The sequence below is a fragment of the Ctenopharyngodon idella genome, chromosome 16 (genome assembly GCF_019924925.1).
Source record: "Ctenopharyngodon idella isolate HZGC_01 chromosome 16, HZGC01, whole genome shotgun sequence".
NCBI lineage: Eukaryota > Metazoa > Chordata > Actinopteri > Cypriniformes > Xenocyprididae > Ctenopharyngodon > Ctenopharyngodon idella.
In genome coordinates, this window is record NC_067235.1 from 30440101 (window position 1) to 30457886 (window position 17786).

The window sequence follows — 17786 nt, forward strand, 5'->3', positions numbered from 1 at the left end:
GCAGTCTTGTAAACTATTCTAACACAAACTTTCAGGGAAAATGTTTTGTAGATAAAAACTGAAAGAGTTATCGGAAGCTCTACTGACCTATAAGGCCCTAAATGGTTTAGCTCCTGTGCATTTAACCAATCTTCTATCGCCCTACAATCCATCACGCTCTTTAAGAAAAAATAAGCAAAATTCATAAAAGTTGTGCTAATTTGTAAGAATGAAATTGATAGACAAAACCTATATGTAGTTACCATAAACTTTTGTTAATCACAGAACTTCTATATTTAAAAGTGTATGAAAGATGGGTTCAAGTGTAATACAAATGGTACCTAAGTAAATTTAATACAGAGATAGTATGTTAAAAGCACATTTTAGTTCATATTCAGGGTGTCTCAAAACACTTAGATGTTCTTAAGATTATCTTAAGAAGTACTAAAGAAGATTTTTTTGTATATTAAGTACAAAATTAGTGCACGAAAATAGAGCACCTTAAGTAAATTATGGAAGTGTACTAAGTGTACTTGTCACAGTATGTGACCACAGGAGGAAGTGGGCAGGAGAAGCAGGTTTCAAAAGAACTCAAAGGTTTAATGATAAATCAAAACAGGCAGGTAACATCCAAAATACAAACAGCAGATTAACACATCCAACATAGAACAGTGACTGGACAACTGAGGGAGGTGAGTGATGTGCTCAAAAGTCCTGTGTGATGAGGTGCAGACAGGGAACAGGTGTGTGTGATCAGCTGATGGTGGAGTGAGTGCAGGTGAGGGCCAGGGAGGATGATGGGAGATGGAGTCCAGGACAGACGGAGACTGTGACAGTACTGAAATAAAGCACTTTTTTTTTTTTTAACCTGGATATGCGTGTGTAAACTAATCTATCAGGCTAATCGGGTATCTGCTAGTACATAAGCTAACCAATACAGACATTAATGGTTATTATAACATAGTTCAACAGCATTTATCATAACATGATTTTGTATTGTAAACAGACGCTAAAGAGAGTGCCTAATAAAAGTAATTTGAGCTTGGGATCCTATTGGAGACCCGATTTCGTGGAGGACCCAATTCGTCACCACACCGCTTAATTGAAACAAACTGTCCAAAAGAACCGATTCACTGAAATTAATCGGACTTCCCATCACTAGTTTCCACCCTGCTGGTGTCACAATTGCTGTGGTAATCAAACACGCGTGAAGAAGAATACAACTATTATCTTTAATAAACAAATCAAATATGCAGGAGGCCATTCAAGAAAAACCACACACAAAAACAAAGACAAGAACCAACAGGGTTAACAGAAAAACAGGGTTATATAATCAGGGGACAAACAAAGGCAACTAAACTAGACACAGGTGAAACTAATTAGTAACTAATGCAAATAGCAAGGTTTGGTTAAGAAAAAAACTGAAAGGAAATAAAAACTAAACTTAACATAACCCTGACAACTGGTCTGCATAGATAGTTTTAAAATGTTATACAGCTTAATAAAGATAAGACTGAATTACTTTTTACTGGTAATGATGCACAGATAACCTCTATAGCTCCATATCTTGACTGTTTATCAAGTCAATAATCAGGTTAAGAACTTTGGAATCATATTTGAACGTGATCTTCTTGTCGCCCTACTCAGTATTCATTTTTATAAAGCATATCAAAGCACATTTTTTAACTAGGGCCTTTCTTTGAGGATTTTATTTTATTTATCTTTAATTGTATTGTTTTTTTTTTTCATTTTATTATATTATTTTCATTTATTATTATATTATATATTATTATGTATGTATGTTTTTGTTCGCCGGTTTATTTTTTTGTGAAACCATACATTTGTAAACACTGTTTTTAAAAGGTGCCATATAAATAAAGCTTTACTTATTTACTTACCAATAGGCAATGCATGATAATAATATTATTGACAAAAAAGAAAAAAACACAGGATAAACAGCATACCCTGACAACCCCTAATTGCACTTTGATTTAAGATTTAAAGGCACAATATCTAAAACCACTAGAACAATGTTAGGCCCTATATATTTTGTTGACTTGTGTACTTACATTATCCCAAACATTTCCAACAATGTTTAAATCCAGAGAATTCAGCAATTTTTACCAGGACATGGACCGTGTCATTTCATTGTCTGTCAATATCATATCCGTGTTACCCTCGATTTCCAGTTTTACTTTCATAGAAGCATCCTTTTACGTATGTAACCTTGGTTCCCTTAATAGGGAACGAGACACTGCATACCGTTGCTATGGGAACACCTTCGGTGTCATGAATGTCTGAAGCCCTTATACCATCATGCCATTTTATTGACCAGGTGCGCTTAGCACCACCCTGAGAAATATGCTCAGAGTATGCTCACGATCAGTGTGCTATGCAAAATTTCATCAGATTTCCATCAGAACAACTTATTAAAAGGTATGGGAAAGACTGAGCGTCTAGTTCCCCGTTCAGGGAACCAAGGTTACATACCCTAACACCTTCATGTACCTGAAGATAGCTGGAAGACTGGGGAAAGAGTCTGCTCAAGCAGATAAAACCTCGGAGCCAGGAGCCATTCTCACGTCCAGACTATAGAACTTGATAAAGGTGTTCGGAGAGGACCATCCTGCCGCAACACAAATATCTTCCAACGAAGAGCCTTTAAAGAGAGCCTGAGAAGAAGCCATTTCTCTGGTGGAATGAGCATGCACACCTAGAGGCGAAGTCATGCCACACACCTCATAGGCTGCAGAGATAGCCTTGATAACCCAACGAGACATTCTCTGCTCGGTGACAGCAGCTTTTTTGTTTTTACCGCCAAAGGACACAAACAGTTGGTCAGATCTACGCCACTGGACTGTGTGGCCGACATAGATCTTCAGCGTTCTCACTGCACTTTTCGTCCCATTGACTTCCATTCATATGAATGCGAATGCGTCGAACAGGAAACACAAGCTTGTGCGAAAAGTTTTGCATTTCGCTGCGTTCCAAAGTTCATGTTTGGTGAACTCTGACCTGCGAATTCGCATCATGTAGAAGATCGATTCGTCAGGTCATGACCTCTTGGCTGCATTAAAAGAATTACATTTTTGCAGTAAAGTTGAGGTTATATATTTTAACATTTTGAATGTATTACAATATGTTATTTTTACAGTCTATGGTTATATGTTGAATTCACGTTGATAAAAAAGACGCTGTAGGCCGTGACGTCATATCACGACCGTTGCAGCATCCGATGAAATTTCGCACCTTCAAAGTATTGACTGCGGCTTAAGAGGTCATACATCACTCCCAGTCCCTGAATCAGCAGAGGAAAAAGCCTCGAAGACCACCTGCTGGAAGCCAAATGGGGTCAACCCGACCTTTTTAGGAATATACCCAGGCCTAGGTCGCAGCAAGACTTTAACCAGCCCTGAGGCAAAGTCCATACAAGAAGGGCTGATTGAAAGAGCCTGCAGGTCCTCTATTTTCTTAAAGGGAACCCCTGGTATTTGGACTTGTATGGCTTAATATAACGTAAATTATGTTTTTTATTGACATATGTAGTAGAAAACCCAAGAAAGATTTACGTTATTCAAAAAATCCATGACATATTTGGACAATGGTGGCAACTGACGCTGCCCTGTTGCTATTTCTACAGCAACACAACTCGGAATATAATATACGATGCCACATTGTGCAGCTTTTGGTTGTAATTTTCAGTCGGTGGGCAACAAAAGAAGTGGTGTTAGTCTTTACTGCTTTACTAGCGGTAAGAGGAGAAAAGAATGGGAAGTTGTGAAGAATGTGGTTGAATAAAACTTCTTAAAGACCCGCGTCTTTGTCCTCTTCACTTTAGACCTGTTGCCTTTGAGGCTTTTAGTAGACCACAGTTACTGAAAGAGCTTACAGTTGGCGATGGATATAAGCGTAGGCTTTAACCAAATGCTGCACCTGTCGTGGAGCCTGACGAGGGCAGCCCATAACACATCTCGATTGAGACAGACTGCCTCAAAGCTCTTGTGTGCTGCGATGCACGAGTTATCTGTGATCGCATAAAATGGTAGCATCTTCTCAGCACGTTTAACTGTGTGTAATGCATTCAGGTGACATATCAGACAATTTTTACACGTCAATGTGTTAAACACCTTGTAGAGGGGCCCCTAGAGTTAAGAATAGTGTCAGTAATCTCAGCCGAAAGACCAGAACACATTAACGCGCTCCGCTCAGGGGCAACACCCACAGTTTCCATAAATCCAGACGGGGATGCCAAATCATGCCCCGGGCCTGATTCAGCAGGTCGGGCCTGAGTGGGAACCTCCCAACTCGGCTGTTGCAGAGTGTTAAATTAAGTTACAACTATGTTAGCTGCATTATAGAGACCAAACCCATATAATTTAAATGTTTGACATGTAAAGTGGGATCTATAAATGGTGCAAGTCTTTCATTCAGGATTTAAAATAAACATACACACAAATTAGTTTGATTTGGCCATTTATTCAGTTTCACTTCAAATTGTTCACAAAATAGGCAAAATTATTGAAGATTAACAGCATGTTTTATCTGCTAACACTGTATACTCTTGAAGCAGTTCAGCGTTTCTTACATAATTTTTTCTTTTAAATCTTAGATGTTACATTTTACATCCTATATTAATGATTCATATTGATAACAAAAATCATCTAGGTTATATTAAAAGAGACCCATCAAAATGAATATTCTTTGTATTTCAGATGGAATACTGTAATCTAGTTCCAAAACAAAATCGAACTTTTAATTTGTTGAATAAATATTGACTTCTTCACGGGCAACAGTTCTGCCATTCTTCCGGATTTCCATAGAATATGTTTGAATGCCATTCTGCATATTGTTGCGGTAGTGAGTCATTACACCATTTCTTGGCTTGTGCATGGTTATCTGGACATTATTGGTTTGGTGTGATGGAAGCAATGCGTTGCTCATCTAAAAGGAGGATGAGAGAAATAGGTGATGGGTTCATACACCATCTACATATATATGTTTGGTAAGTAAGTCTTATGGCATTATTGGATTTTAGATACAGATACTGAGCATCTATATTAACATGACGGCTGGAGTAATTTTTGAGACCTTTCTACTATCTCCTTGCCATTCATTTGTGATTTATTTCAGTTCATTAAATTCACTGTTTGTAAATAAACATTTTAACATATTTCAGACACCCTTACCTGTAAATGAGGTTCTTCATTCTTGACATAACATTTGCTTGGCTGATGGTTCATTATTGGAGATGTCTGTAATGATGATACATTGGTTTTCTTTATTTATGTATTTGTATATAGACATAGATATATATCATCTAGTTTAATTTCATTAAAGATAAAAAAAAAGAAACTCAAGTAGCCTATTTACATTTATTTATAACAAGACATGTTTTATGAACATTATATTTACTCTATATTTATTTATTTATACTATATTTATTTACTCACAGTCTTTGTCCAGTCCTCAAGCACCTCTTCAAACCCGTGGAAGCTAACTGAATTACCTTCAACAGAGACTGAAATGTTAAGTCTCAAGGAATAACATCTCCACCCACTATCAATAATATCCAAGTAAATGCATTCAGAATGAAACTGAAAGTACAGACATGCAAGGCTGCTGCTGAAATTAATGAGGTCTGGGACAGAAAAGTGTTCTGGGATTTTTTTCTACATAATCCAAACAGGCTGAGGTGTTTGCATGACCAGCAAAATATGTAATTGTAAGAGGATCTTTTATGTAAATGAGAGAGGCTGAAAGATTACTAGGCTCTTTTTAGGGAGGCTTCAACATTCGAATGTATTGCAAAATGTTGCAGTAGTTACAAATTGACACGTTTAAATTTAAAGGCAGGTTATATGTTGTTTTCTGTTGAAGGTTAAGTTAAAGTCCCCCGTGGTGAAAGTTTTTAATGTTGTTTATATGTCTATGTGGTGTTTTTAATATGCTTTAAGACAAACATGTGCACAATTGCTGAGTATTTTCTCTTTAAAACTGCAGTGATCCAAAGCCAGTTTAAAAAACACGGTTTGAAATCGCTGGTGTTTCTGACGTCACAAACTACCTTGTAACCAATCACGTCAACGTGCTGGCGGGCTTTAGCATATCATTAACTATGACCACTCTGAAGCAGTCTCAAGAGAAGGTTATCCCAGTATTTATCTGTTGATTAAAAAAAAAAAAAAGAAACGGGTACATTTAGCTATATAGCGGGTGTATGATGTATATTACAATGTTATGATGAAATATATGCCTATCTCCACTGACGTCCTGAGCTGTTCAAAGCATTTCTAAGGATACTGATTTTTAGAAGACAGCTGACTCGTGAACGGGAACATGGTTTGTGTAACATTAGCAACACATTATTAGCTGTTTGATAACATAGTCAAGCAAAAGACTAATCATATTAATTACCTTTATTTGTTTCCGACGTAAAAAGCGATACCATTGTGCAACGTTTACCTTGGTAAGTTGACCGAGTGGATCTCTGAGCTTGTGCGAGTAAGTGGAGGCAGGACTAATTAGCATATTCATAGATACGCATATAATAAATGAGGCAAGGGTGTCGAGTTATATTCAAGCCTTTTTTTTTTACAGGAAAAAAACTTTTAAATATGAAATTTTGGTGATCAAAGATAAGTTTTAAGAGATAAAACTACAGGGGGACTTTTTACTTGAGCACAAGTGATGTTTACTTTAGTTTGTTTAATCATTTAAAAACATTCATTTTTTTAATGATGTTTTAATTTGCTTCAAGCAACAAGCATTAATGTAAATATATGTGTGTTTGTATTTGTACAGGGAACAGGTGTGTGTGTGTGTGTGTGTGTGTGTGTGTGTGTGTGTGTGTGTGTGTGTGTGTGTGTCACAGTCACCAGCTAGGTGATTGACACAAGAGGGCACTCCATCACAGACTGTTGTCACTCCCTCAAGGATTTCATCTCCTATTATCTTCTGCCTGGTTTCACCACTGATTGCATTAAAGCTGTTGCTCATTAGTTTGTTAGTTTCTGCCTATATAACCAACTTTTTTCCAAGGCTGTGTCCGAAATCGCCCCCTATGCCCTTAAATAGGGCACTATTTGAGGGGACAGCCATTTGTAGTGGTCTCCGAAACCATAATGGACGTTATTGAGTGCACTCATTCAATCCCACAATGCACTGCAATAACGAGTGTACAACTGATGTACGCTCAACCATAGACATTATAATAAACACTAGACGCCCTATTAGCCGCTGGACCGTACGTCAACGGCGCCGCCATATTGTGCGGGGCAACGTTCCCATAATGCTCATAACTGGAACTGAGAAAAATGCCTGCTTCGTGTGCTGCTTGGGGCTGTACAAATCGCTGCACAATTGAAAACAGGTCTCGGGGAATGACCTTTCACAGGTAAGACTTAACATTTGTTTCTGGTTGTATTTGGTCATTATATCATTATATTGATAGTAGTTGGCCACCGGAGTCAGTCTGACTAAAATAGCTAGCAATGTCGCTAATTAGCTGTGAAAGTTGAAACATGAGTTTACATGATTTCTAATATAGTTTTAGGTTATATTATATCTTATTTTATAAACTACATTTCCTGAAGTTTAAATATGCATCTTTATTTTCTTAGTGCTATAAAAATACAGAAAGCAGCCTGTGATTTGCATTTTATGATTTTTTTCATTTTATCAATGGTGGTCAATTCTAAGCTCAAGAAAAGCTAAAATTGGGTTTAAGACAGAAAATGCATTTTCCACAATAAGAAAACTTTATTTCATTTAATGTGAAAATTTAATTATATCTCAGTATGGGTGTTTTCACAATTCTTATGCAAGAATAAAGCAGCCAAATACATGACAAGCCTGAGCTTTGACAATTTCTTATTAAAATAAATATTTTATATCTAACTATAGAGATTTTAATGAACTAGAACTTTTTGTACACCACGTACATTATAAACCACTGAAATCGTTTGATAAATGTAAACGTTATTTTTGTTTTTATCCAGAAAAACCGCAGCTCGCTCGTTTACTTGCATTTGTTAACAGCGCAGTCTTGCCCCGCACAATATGGCGGACTCGCATCAACAGTCTAGTGTTTATTATACAGGTGCTGGTCATATAATTAGAATATCGTGAAAAAGTTCATTTTTTTATTGTAAATTATTTTAGAAAATGAAACTTTCATATATTCTAGATTCCCTACATGTAAAGTAAAACATTTCAAAAGTTTTTTTTTTGTAAATTTGTTGATTAGAGCGTACAGCTAATGAAAGTCCAAAATCCAGTATCTCAAAATATTAGAATATTTACATTTGAGTTTCATTAAATGACCATCCCTACAGTATAAAATCCGGGTATCTTTTGTTTTTTGAAACCACACTAATGGGGAAGACTGCTGACTTGGCAATGGTCCAGGAGACAATCATTGACACCCTCCACAAAGAGAGTAAGTCACAGAAGGTCATTACTGAATGGGGTGGCTGTTTACAGAGTGATGTATCAAAGCATATTAAATGCAAAGTTGACTGGAAGGAAGAAATTGGGTAGGCAAAGGTGCACAAGCAACAGGGATGACCGCAAGCTTGAGAATACTGTCAAGTAAAGCTGATTCAAACACTTGGGAGAGCTTCACAATGAGTAGAATGAAGCCGGAGTCAGCGCATCAAGAGTCACCACACTCAGACATCTTCAGGAAAAGGACTACCAAGCCACTTCTGAACCAGAGACAACGTCAGAAGCATCTTACCTGGGCTAAGGAGAAAAAGAACTGGACAGTGAACAGTGGTCGAAAGTCCTCTTTTCAGATAAAAGTAAATTTTGCATTTCATGTTGAAATCATGGTCCCAGAGTATGAAGGAAGACTGGAGAGGCACAGAATCCAAGCTGCTTGAAGTCTAGTGTGAAGTTTCTGAAGTCAATAATGATTTGGGGGGGCCGTGACGTCTGCTGGTGTTGGTCCATTGTGTTTTATCAAGTGCAAAGTCAATGCAGCCATCTTCCAGGAGATTTTGGAGCACTTTATGCTTCCATCTGCTGACAAGCTTTATGGAGATGCTGATTTCCTTTTCCAGCAGGACTTTAGCACCTGCCCACAGTGCAAAAACCACTTCCAAGTGGTTTGCTGACCATGATATTACTGTGCTTTATTGGCCAGCCAATATGCCTGACCTGAATCTATGGGATATTTTCAAGAGAAAGATGAGAAACAGTCGATCCAACAATATACAGATGATCTGAAGGCTCAATAGTGCCTCAGCAGTGCCACAGGCTGATCACTTCCATGCCACACTTCACTGATGCAGTAATTTGGGCTAGGAGCAAGTCATTTGCTGTAATATGTCCTGCCGATCAAGTATTGAGTGCACAAAAGAACATACTTTAAAGAACTTTAACTTTTCTGTTTTGCAAATCCATTTTTTTGATTGATTTTAGGAAATATTCTAATATTTTGAAATACTGGATTTTGGACTTTCATGAGCTGTACGCTCTAATCATCAAAATTAAAAAAAAAAACTTTTGAAATGTTTTACTTTACATGTAGGGAATCTAGAATATATGACAGTTTCATTTTTAAAAATAATTTATAATAAAAAAATGAACTTTTTGATGATATTCTAATTATATGACCAGCACCTGTAGTGTCTATGCGCTCAACGGCTAGAGAATACCCATAATGTACTGTGAGAGTCGCGTGTTGAACTTGGATGAATTCCCGCGTCTCGCCTGAAGATGGCGCCCGCATACATTTTCCAAACCGCTGATCCAATGTGGCTACAGAATGATATTTATACAGGTATAAATTCCTTTTTAATTGATTATTAAATTGTTTAATTACGGATTATGCATGCTAGTTTCCATGACAGAGTTCAACATTAATCTTTTCATCTTACTACTGGGGCTGCCAGTTTGCTAAAATGTTAAACAGCAGGCACAAACTATGCAAAAGCGGCAGCCCCTCCGGTGCACTCAGTGTCCGAATTCACTCACTCGTTTTCATTCACTCCTTCAGTGGACTATATTAGTGGAGTGATGTAGGGAATAGTGAATGAGGGTATAGGGGGCGATTTCGAACACAGCACAAGCTGATGTTTTGTTCTACGGAGCCCCAGACATGACATGCAGAAAAAAAATAGTAGGCTAAATCGTGCGCACGATTTATTCATTCGTTCCCTCGATTTACTAAAACGTGCGCATGATTTACGCACGTGCTTACGATTTACTATTTAGTTCCTCGATTTATAAATCATGCGCATGATTTATAAATCGAGGGAACGAAATAGTAAATCGTGCGCACGATTTAATTTTTTTTTTCTTGCATGTGATGTGCAGGGCTCCTTATTGTTCCAAGATTTTTCCGGCATAATAAAAACCCACTTTCTTCAACTATGGGCACTTTTATGTAAATGTTTTTGTTATTCCTATAGTTTTATTATAAGATCATATTAAAACTGTTTTAATGTCTTAAAGTCACCATGGAATCAATTTACAATCCTCATTTTTTTTCTTCAAAGGCACGGTATGTAAGTTTCGCCGCTAGAGGTCACTTTTTCGAAATAATAAAGGAGTAAAGTTTATTTATATAGCACTTTATACAATACAGATGGTTTCAAAGCAGCTTTACAGTGATAACAGGAAAACTGGAAAATAATGCATTTCAGCTGTTGATTCACAAAGGCGGGGCTTGATGATGCCGTGAATGAGTTTGGAATTATGGGAGGTCTTAACTTCACCTCCACACAGTGTTGCTTTCGATTTTCAATAACATGTTATGGTGTTACACAGCGGTGAAATTACAAACAAAAACACACATTCTGAGACATGAAATGAAACGAATAACTGGGAATTTTATTAACATTCAATCAACAATAACAATCTTTCTCCCATTTTCTCCTCAATTTTGGGTAGGCTGTGCCTCCCTTGCCTCCCCTGATGAGCTGCCACTGTTCTGAACAGAGCGACAAATCAATGATTTACTATGGAAACAGACACTAAGAAAAAGCACTCCAGGTAAGTTCAAAATTAGTTTGAGGAAGCTCTGTTTTTTCAGGCTCAAGAAGGTGGATTGGCTTTTAGTGGGTTTTATCACCAACTTACGCTACATGGCTAACCTGCTCTGGAGCAGATTTTATTCTGGGTTAGAGATCGCAAACCCAAACTGGACCAGCTGCGAGTGAAGTGACACATATCTGATGCAATAAAGCTACTCCCCCTGTATCTCTTGCTCCAAATTAAAGTTTAGAGTGAAAGAAAGTCAGAGACAAAATTGCTCTTTTGCTGCAAATTATTTATATTTATATTATATAAATTGTAATTATGTATAATTGATATATATTTATACAATAATTATATTAGTTTACAATTAATATTAAACTTTGTAATATAGTCATATTTTCTTTCAGCTGCCTTCTCAAACTTTCGATGCAACAGCAGTTTATTCCTTCCTTGTAGATGTGTTTAATTTCATGTTATTTTTCATAATGATCTCTTAATCTTCAGCAGCTGGCTCTCGCAAGAAGTGAATCAAACTGCCTCAGAATTAATTGCAAACTCTGGATTAAACCTGAGTTGATAGGGAAAGTTTATACCGAGCGTTGTGAGACTGCTGATCCTGATCTAAACCAGGTTGGATTTATATGGATCTGTCAACTCTAAACCTACTCTGAAACTCAGAATTTGTTCAACTAGCTTCATGCAACAGGCCTCTAGTTCATACCTGCTGTTTGGTTCTATAAATATAACACATGCGTTTTCACAACTTTTCAAAGTCTTGTCAGTATTGGTAGATTTTGAGTAGTGTATTCGTCAATTAACACACTAATTTCAGCATCCTCAATACACTGTGTGATATACTACAAATTATTAGACATAGGAAAAAGTACAAAAAAAACAGATTTTTTTTATATTTTAAGTGTTTGTACTTTACATCAATGGCCATAATGAATGAACATAAACAGGATATTAACAATGACAAAAACCTAAAATAAAAATTTGATAGTGTCACCAGCCAGTGCTTTCTTTAAAAAAACATCACCAATGTAAAATCAATGTAACAACACAACATTTTTTTTTTCCTAACACAAGTGTTATTTTTAAGACTCTTTGGTTATTTGCACTTTCTCATATTTAACGATTCTCCCTCCCTTCGTGATGATCTCTTTATATTCTAGAGCTCCTTTCCCCTCGATGTAGCGTTCCTGCGTCACTTTTCCGGTTTCTGGGAGAGGGCAAGGAAATGACATCAGAGACAGCTGATTGTTTAAAGCCTGACCTTTAACCGGGACTAATGCCTTTCCCATCTCTCTTTGTGGAGGTGGATCCTGTCGATAATATAACAAAGGAGATCTTCTCCCCTCCATCTTATTAACAGGAGCTGCTGGTGGACACAACATTTGATTTGGCCTGATTTCATTTCCATGTGCCACTGTGATGTCTCTTGTAATGTCCCTTTGGAAGTCTCTTGGGAAGTCTCTTGGGATGTCTCTTTGGAAGTCTCTTGGGAGGTCTCTATGGAAGTCTCTTGGGATGTCTCTTGGTAGGTCTCTTGTAATGTCTCTCTGGATGTCTCTTGGTCTGATGTCTGTCTGTTGAGCTGAACCAGCTCTCCTGATGTCTGCGATGACTCCAGCCATTGTAGTTCTGTTATTGGGATTGACTTCCACCATCTTGGACACTGCAATAGAGTACGGCTGGTCTTTGAGAGTTTCACGAATCTTGATGGCAGACACAGATTGGGTGGGTAACCTGACCCTGGCGCAGAGTTCAGCTATGATTTTACCCATGGCCCAAACGTCTGATCGCTTGTCACGAACTCCACTCATCTGCAGGATCTCTGGAGCCGAGTACGCTTCATTGCCCAAGTTTACTGCAGAGCTGAGTCCATTTCTAAAGAATTTAGCCAGTCCCAAATCAATGATCACGGCACGATGGGTTTGATGCTCCACCTGGAATGGGATGAGAGAAGTCAGTTTCTTTGCTTATGTTCTATTAAAGAAACTGATCAAATGAAACCTATTTAACTACTTGGTCTGTATATCACAATGTTTATGAGACCAAATGCAGAAAAATTTGAGACTTTTGAGCACAAAGTCTGTAATCAAAAGTCACAGATTTCAATATCATTGCTCACTGAATTCTTTAATGGGACTTTCAGAGCATCATTCAAGACAAAGTTGATACATAAATGAAACCTAGTTGAGAACTTCACTATGTTTTAAAAAGAAAACGTAACCTCTGACCAGTAGCAAATAAAAACTAATTTTCTTGGCCCACTGATGAATGTTTGTGCTCACCATGATGTTGTCAGGTTTGAGGTCTTGGTGGACGATGTCTTTACTGTGCAGATAAAGTAAACCTTCACACATACCAGTGATGATTATGGCTCTCACTGCTGGCGTCAGCTGAAGAACACGCAAAAAGACATTGTTGAATTTTTGCACCAATAATGCATAAACTATTTAATATACAATAATGCTATTTTATTAAAGGAATAGTTCAGCCAACAATGCAAATTTTGTCATCAATTACTCCTCCTCATGCCACTCATTTCATCCTCATAAAATAATGAGCAAATATACAAAGACCCCAGTACAACTCCTGATATACGTAGGGGCAGTCATGGCCTAATTGTTAGAGAGTCAAACTGGTAACCTGAAGGTTGCAGGTTTGAGTCTCAATACTGGCAAGAAATGACTGAGATGCCCTAACCCCCAGTCGCTCCCCGGGCACCACAGCATGGTTGGCTGCCCACTGCTCTGTGTGTGTGTGTCCACGGTTTACATGTGTGTGTTTGTTCACTACTCCTGATGTGTGTGCACTAACTGGAACACTAACAAATTCCAAGTATGGGTTACCATACTTGGCCTTCACATGTCACTTTCACTTAGGATGAATAAAAGTATGAGAGAATTTGAATTTCTGAGCTGTTTCACACATCTTTACCTGTATTTTAGAAAGCTGAACTTTGAAGATGGTCGTCTCAAGATCCTCCCCAAAGATGAACTCCAAAGGAATATTCCACTTGGAGTCTTTTAGCCAAGGATCACCGAGAAGCTTTACCACATTGTGATGCCGAGCGTTACTGGGGTTGAAAAAAAAAAAAAAGTGTGTTTCATGTTTACAATTACAAGCTCAATAGTTTAAAATTAAGAAATATTAAATATACATACTGATAGACTTTGCATTCTCTCTCCAGCTGTTGTCTGCTGATGTGGCTAAGAGGAACTCTCTTCACAGCAGCCCATGTGTCTCCATACTTCTCCTTGTATACTTTCCCAAAGCAGCCTGCAGCTAGTGTTTGTGTGGAGTACGCCATCTAGTGATGCTGTTAGTACATAGCAGTATGAGAAACTGTAAACCAGGGGTGCCCAACCCTGTTCCTGGAGATCTACCTACCTGCAAAGTTTAGCTCCAACCCTGATAAACACCTGAATCAGCTAATTAAGATCTTCAGGAGCACTTGATAATTACAGACAGGTGTGTTGAGCAGGGCTGGAGCTGAACTCTGCAGGAAGGTAGATCTCCAGGAACAGGGCTGGGCACCCCTGCTGTAAACCCTCCAAACTCAAATGTTTCCTACAGTGACCAGAAGGGACATATTTGGTTGACTGGCTGCGTCGGAAAGCTTAGACAGCTGACTTGTTGCCTCACTGTCTTATCAGGCAATGATTTTGCAGATAGCGTTTGCGCAAGAAGGTACCTGCTGAAACTGATTTCAGACAGACTTCTAAAGAAGCGTGACAGTTTAACAAAGCAGAGCGAGCTTTGGTGATAACGAAGCAAATATTTGAATACTACAATAGTTATTTCTTGCTAGAAATCAAAAGTGGAAAATGTTGGTCAAAAATGTTCACCAACCGCAATTTTCAGATGCCATCTTTATTGGAACACACATTATTGTGGGATAGCCTGTCAAAGGCAGTGAAGTATACATCTATGCTGCCTTAAGAAATTGATCAAATGAAGGTATCTCAGGAGACAGGAAGTGATGCTAACATTGAATTCAAACATGCCTTGATGCCTTCCTACCTTGGAATACGTCCTCCGAAGGCAGCAGTTTTAAGCTTTCGGACACAGCCAGTTTTGTCAAGATCATTTTGACGATGTAATTTTTATTTTGCCTCGAGATCCTATGTTTTTGCTGAGTATATTTATTTTAGTTTCAGCTTGATCTCATTAGGTCTTTACTTAATTAACATTCTGTATTATCTAATAGGCCTATGTGCAGTACCATATAGACTCTTCCTGTAAGTGCACTTACGGGAGTTTTACGGGAATTTATATTTCATTTTATAATATGAGGCAGAAGTACAGAATGTCACTTTTTATTATTGGCTGTTTAAAGGGTTAGTTCACCCAAAAATGAAAATTCTGTCATTAATTACTCACCCTCATGATTCCACACCCATAAGACCTTCATTCATCTTCAGAACACAAATTAAGATATTTTTGATAAAATCCGATGGCTCAGTGAGGCCTACACCGCCAGCAGTAACACTCCCTTTTTCAATGCCCAGAAAGCTACTAAAAACATATTTAAAACAGTTCATGTGAGTACAGTGGTTCAACTTTAATATTATAAAGCGATGAGAATACTTTTTGTGCACCAAAAATAACAAAATAGCGACTTTATTCAACAATACCTAGTGATGGCCGTTTTCAAAACACTGCTTCATGAAGCTTCAAAGCATTAAGAATCTTTTGTTTCAAATCAGTGGTTTGGAGTGTGTATCAAACTGCCAAAGTCAAGTGAACTATTGAAGTTTCAAAACACTTATGACATAAGGAAGCTTTGTTTACTGAAATCATGTGATTTTGAAACACTGATTCAAAACAAATGATTCTTAAAGCTTCGAAGCTTCATGAAGCAGTGTTTTGAAATCGCCCATCACTAGATATTGTTGAATAAAGTTGATATTTTGTTATTTTTGGCGCACAAAAAGTATTCTCGTCGCTTTATAACATTAAAGTTGAACCACTATAGTCACATGAACTGTTTTAAATATGTTTTTAGTAGCTTAGAGTGTTATTGCCGGCGACGCAGGCCTCACCGAGCCATCGGATTTTATCAAAAATATCTTAATTTGTGTTACGGAGATGAATGAAGGTCTTACGGGTGTGGAACGACATGAAGGTGAGTAATTAATGACAGAATTTTAATTTTTGGGTGAACTAACCCTTTAACACAAGGCAATTTTGTCTTTACTGTTCCAATACTTATGGAGGGCATTGTATGCATAATATTAATAAAATATTACATTAAAAAAGACAAGCTTAGTGAATGGATTGAAAAGGCTGTGGGGTGGAATGGATAAAAATGTTTTCTCGTAGGCCTATATTCTCTCGATCTCGAGGCCACAACTTCACATCACGTGGCCACAACATAAGGATGTTGTTACAGTCAACAAAATGATCTTGTGACCAAGACATATTATCACATTCCCACAAGACTTTGGCCTACAAGCCTTTGCCAAGTTAGATGTGTCCCTGGGTCAACATATTTTGTTGATCCTGGAACAACATTCCGGTCTAACCATATCCCTACCCCTAAACCTAACCCCGGTCCCCATCCATAAGTTATCTCTAAAATCAGAGGGAAATGATAGGTGAATAACACTGATGTAGAATTACCTAACCTAAACTATGTGTTTGCCATCAAATCTGGCAGAAATGTCATTGCCAGTCATTTTGTTTGTTTTTATATCGATAAATGCATGTGAAATGTATTCAAAACAGGAGTGTCTTGAAATAGACATTACCAGCAGCACATAAAATGTAATATGGGTCACCTGGTATGTTTGCAGGAAATCCCCACCATTAGCCAACTTATATAATCACATGGATAAGTTTCGAAATGTCTACATAGTTGTAAAGCCATAAAGTCACATAGCTTTTCTAAACTACGTGACATTTTAATTATCAAGATGAATGAAAACCTTCACATATGTCGTAGAAAAACTTGATTTTACAGCTAAAAGACTCATTTAGCACACATCCATTTACACAGGGAGTTTTGCTGGAATGCCTTTGGGCAAAACCTGCTTGTATTGAGCCTGTACATGCTGCTGGGAAAATGCTGTCAAACTGGATCTGGATTGAAAAAGAAGTCTTTCATATGCAGGATAAAATCAAGTCATCATTTCTTGTATGGCCGAATATTTGGTGGCCTAGATTACCTCCTAACCACCCCCACCCCCTGGAAACAAAATAGTTTCAGCATGTTTCCACCCATACCCTCAGAGTTATGTTCATGTTCATCACAAATACATTTTAGCAATTACACAGACAAAATACATGGTTCCTTGATAACTATAAACCAGAAGAAACTGTAACATAAACAATGTCATTAATATAATTGTAATGAAACAGCTGTCCTTCACTGTCCTTCATAATAATAACACAACATAATAATAGTTTGCTTCACCGCTCATTGAAATCTCTTACCTGTATCAGCAGGTCCTGTGGCTGATGGCGTTGAATGTGCTCAAATAAAACAGGCACAGTTCTTGTTAATTATCTTCCTGCTATAACCACACCCTCATGTTTCAACATTGGAAAGACACCTGAGTATGACAACCAGTCAGATAAGGGAAAAAACAGTGTTGAGGGTTAACAGACAACAAAAAGCTGAGACTGTACTAAGAAATGTCAATAAGTTATGTGAGATGTATAGGCTACATGGGTCCATTCAAATAAAATGCCTGTTTATGACAATATATTTAGGAGAGATCTTCTTTAAAACTATAGTGACTTCAAGTAAGACGAAGAGGGGAAAAAAAAACATGACTGCAATATCTCCTCTTCTATTTCCTAATTTCACA

General features: G+C 37.6%; 1 protein-coding gene and 1 long non-coding RNA gene across 2 annotated transcripts; both read right to left on the reverse strand.

The window, feature by feature from the left end:
• Window positions 1–4435: 4435 nt before the first annotated feature.
• On the reverse strand, window positions 4436–5560 carry LOC127497807 (uncharacterized). Its single transcript, XR_007925656.1, has 3 exons — window positions 5430–5560; window positions 5166–5231; window positions 4436–4920 (listed from the first exon to the last, which is right to left on the reverse strand). It is a non-coding gene; the product is annotated as an uncharacterized LOC127497807 (long non-coding RNA).
• A 5234-nt stretch (window positions 5561–10794) lies between these two features.
• zmp:0000000881 (uncharacterized) lies at window positions 10795–17564 on the reverse strand. Its single transcript, XM_051866412.1, has 5 exons — window positions 17410–17564; window positions 14136–14290; window positions 13909–14047; window positions 13260–13367; window positions 10795–12911 (listed from the first exon to the last, which is right to left on the reverse strand). Exons 2-5 carry the CDS (start codon window positions 14279–14281, stop codon window positions 12060–12062), a joined length of 1245 nt encoding a protein of 414 aa, XP_051722372.1. The 5' UTR covers window positions 14282–14290; window positions 17410–17564; the 3' UTR covers window positions 10795–12059.
• Window positions 17565–17786: the final 222 nt, after the last annotated feature.